This window comes from Crocodylus porosus, unplaced genomic scaffold (assembly GCF_001723895.1).
Source record: "Crocodylus porosus isolate Cpor-Errol unplaced genomic scaffold, CroPor_comp1, whole genome shotgun sequence".
In the NCBI taxonomy this organism is placed as follows: domain Eukaryota; kingdom Metazoa; phylum Chordata; order Crocodylia; family Crocodylidae; genus Crocodylus; species Crocodylus porosus.
In genome coordinates, this window is record NW_017728949.1 from 270,997 (window position 1) to 274,454 (window position 3,458).

The window sequence follows — 3,458 nt, forward strand, 5'->3', positions numbered from 1 at the left end:
GGCGGGTGGTTCCTAAGTGGGGGGGCGGGGACATTCAGCTCCAAGCCCCGCCCCTGCCCCTCGGGCAGCCCCCAGCATCAGGTGCAGGGTTAGCTCTATGGCAACAGGGCCGCGCCCGCCACCCCGTGCAGACAGCCCGAACCTCCCGGCGCGGGGTGGGGGGAGGGCGCACTTAGGGGGCGGCTCCTCCAGCCAGGCTCAGCTCCCCCTCTAGAGGGGCCTGGACCTGCCCCAGCCAGGCCCCAGTGCCCCTACCCCGGATTGGGCCCAGGGGGAGCAGGAGGGGGAGAGGGAGAGAGGGAGAGTGTTGGGGGGGCGGGCAGGACCAGCGGTTGCTGACACCCGTGCTCCACTGCAGCTGCTTCTGGGGGGGCAGGGCCTCCTGGCATTTGGGAGCCCCCACAGCCCCCTGGGTCCAGCCCCAGCACTGGGACCCCCCACCTGCCCCAGAGACCCCCACCCCCTTTGGGCCCTGCTCCAGCCCCAGTCTCCACTCAGCCTCCCTCAACCCCCTTATCTGCCCCTGGGGACCAGATCCCGCCCTGCAAGGAACAGGAGCCCCAAGTCCAGCCCCCCGCCCCTCCCAGAACTGCTGCCCTGCTTGGAGGGCAGAGTGGGTGTTGCTATGGCCAGGCAACCTGCTCTGCCCAGGCCCCCACATGTGAGCTCTCTGCAGTGGGGCACGTGGGAGGGAGGCAGGTCCAGTCACCCCAGGCTGAGGCAAGAGCAGGGCAAGGCTGAGAAAAAGCACCCCCTGCCCCCACCCTCTGGGCATTAAGGCCAGGATCCTGCCAGGAGGGGGAGGGGAGTAAGGTTGGGGGGACCCCTGTGCCAACCTGATGCTCAGGGCAGGAACAGGGGGCCTGGGTCCTACCCAGCAGCACCTGGCCTGGGTGAGAGGGGCCTGCGGGGGCTGGGGGTTACTAGTGGTCCCTGCCCTCGAGTGGACGGGGGGGGGGTGGAGGGGAGACATGGCAGTTGGGTCTGGAAGGGGACAGGAGGGATCACGCTGCAACAGCTTACTGACTCCCAAGAGTTGGAGAAGAGGCAGCCAAGGCCAGCAGGGATGCCTTGAAGGTTGGAGGACTCCAGCAGTGTTGACATGACAGGAATGTGGGGGGTAGTTGGGGGCCACAGCAGGTGTCAGGGCTGCTCTGGGAGCCCCAGGCCTCCATCACAGCCAAGGGCAGTGAATTCCATGTGCCGGGGTGCCCAGCAGGGTGTTGTGGCGGTGCTGTTGTCCCTAGGGCCAGGGTTGGAGGGGGCAGGTGGTGCAGGTGGCTCAGGCCAAGCTTCCACAGGCACCAGGCACATGCCAGGCTGGGGGCACAGGGATGTCTCCTTCCTGGGGACAGCAAGTGTGTGGGGCAGTGGTGCTAGCCTGGGGCTGAGCCAGGCTCCGTCTCCTCACATCCCAGGGTCTCAGACCCCAGGAGAGGGGGAACTGGCTGCACCCAGACCTGGCACCAGAGTATCCTGGCCATGGCTTACCTGTCGGCTCAGCCTGCTCTGGGGGGCACAAGGGGTGAGTGGGGTTTGGTGGGCAACTCTTGGGGTGAAGCCAGGGAGAGAATCTGACTCCGCTCCAGTCTCAAGGGGTCCAGCCTAGAGCCACCAGCCCAGCCGGGCTCCATGGGGAGTGGCTCCATGGCAGGTGGGCAGGGGACCACAGTGCTTGGGGGATGGAAGCCCCAGATTACTGCCTCCAGTGCCGCAGCCGGAGCTCTTGGAGGAGCCTCAGGACGATGGGCAGGAGGCACGTCTTGTGCTGGGACCCGAGCCGGGGGGGACAGGGCCACCGGGGCGAGCTCAGGTCCCCCCACAGGGCCAGTGCCCCTCAATCCCAACCCGCAGCCCGGGATGGAGGATGCGGCGGGGGTGGGGGAGCTCGGCCCCTCGCTTCTCTCCTAGCTGGGGGTAGGTAGCGAAGGGGGGTTGGAGCCGGGGGTGCGGGCGGGCGCAGGTTAGGTTTGCGGGGCAGAGCGCGGGAGGCGGGGAGCCCGGACACCGCCCCAGATCGGTCGCCGTTCCCGGCTCCCCGCTCGCAGCTTTGGGGGGGCCACCCCCCCGAGCTGTTGCGGGCGGTACCGCCCTACCCCCAGCCCTCGCGGGGCTCCGGGGCAGCTCGGCTTCCGCTTCGCCCGGCGCTTCCTCCTCCAGTTCCCCTTCTCCGGCCCAGGCTGGGGCACCCTCCGCTTCTAACCCCCCCAAAGCTGGGGAGAGAGAACCCGGGAGTCCGGGCCCCTGGCCCTCCCGCCCCTGCCCAGCCGCGCGGCCAGGTGTCCGGGTTGACCCCCACCCAATTGCCCTTTTAAGAGGGCGGTGGCGGCGCGCGGTGCATTGTGGGGGGCGGTCGGGGCGGCCCGCGGCGCCGGAGCCGGAGCCGGAGCCGGAGCCGGCGCATGGGGTGGCGTGGCCGGGACTGAGCTCCCCTCCGGCACCATGAGGTGGGTGCAGGGCGGCGCCCCCGCTCTGGGTGGGCTCCCCTTTGACGTCACGGCGATGACCTCACGCGCGGGGGCCCTGACATCACAATGCCACATCGCGCGCTCGCTGCCTCCCCCCAGTGCGGGGAAAGAGCCTGGGAGTCCCGGCCTCCCGCACTCCCTCGGGGGTTTGGGTGAGGGGGCAACTGGTGCCTTCCTGGCCCAGGCCTGCGGGGGGTGACAGGATCGGAGCTGCGGCCGTAGATCTCGCCCCCCGCAGCCAGGCAGCCCCGCCCCTGGGAGCTCTAGCCCGGAAGGGTCCGAGATCCCTTCTGGGGGGGAGGGATGCCCCCCTGCACTGCTCCCACCTCCGCCGGGGGAACCAGGCCCCTAGGAGACCCGCTGGCTTCAGTGCCTCAGTTGCCCTTCCTGCCCCAGCCCTTTGGGAGGATGGGGGGGCGAGGTGCTCTGCCCCCCTCCCAGGTGACAAGTGAACCCTAGAGCAACCCCAATCCATGGGGAGATATTTTGCTCCCTCCCCCCGCCCCACACTAAGAGCTGCAGGGAGATTCCTGCCTTCTTGAAGGCAGGGGGCAGCGGGGGGCTCTGGCCTGGTGCCTGCCCTCCTCTCCCCCCTCCTTTGCTTGGGACAATGGGATTAGACTTCCGGCCTGGCCCTGGCCCTTCCTGGTCTGGCTCCCGGGCTCCTGCCCCCGCCCCCTGGGAAAGGGGGGCAATTAACATCTTGGCTACCCGAGCCATGGGCATTAATGGGTCCCTGTGGCATGGAGGGGCTCTCCTGGAGTCCCCAGTGCCCCTCACTCCAGACCTGCAACACACTGCCCCCTCTGCCATTCTGCTGGTGCCTGCAGCCCCATTGCCCCTCACTCCTGACCCCCTGCTGGTGCCCCACACTCATGACCTGCAGCCCCCTGCCCCCCTACCCCCAGCTGGGCTGAGTTGCGGGGGGTGGGCAGGGGCAGGAAGGTGCCAGGGAGGAAGTGAGTCAGGAGGAAGCGGTGGGTGGGGGGA

General features: G+C 69.2%; 2 protein-coding genes across 2 annotated transcripts in view; one reads left to right on the forward strand and one right to left on the reverse strand.

Annotated features, from left to right (window-relative positions):
• LOC109322435 (reticulon-2-like) overlaps positions 1-1,174 on the reverse strand; it is a gene marked incomplete at its 5' end in the record, with an annotated part of 7,758 nt that extends 6,584 nt beyond the window's left edge. Inside the window, one exon of the mRNA XM_019553493.1 lies at positions 1,024-1,174. Within this exon, the coding sequence (XP_019409038.1) occupies positions 1,024-1,174 (151 nt within the window). The remainder of the gene's footprint in view (positions 1-1,023) is intronic.
• A 1,154-nt stretch (positions 1,175-2,328) lies between these two features.
• The window catches only part of LOC109322436 (vasodilator-stimulated phosphoprotein-like), a 5,770-nt gene continuing 4,640 nt past the window's right edge, over positions 2,329-3,458 (forward strand). The window contains exon 1 of the mRNA XM_019553494.1: positions 2,329-2,447. Within this exon, the coding sequence (XP_019409039.1) occupies positions 2,443-2,447 (5 nt within the window). The 5' untranslated portion in view covers positions 2,329-2,442. The remainder of the gene's footprint in view (positions 2,448-3,458) is intronic.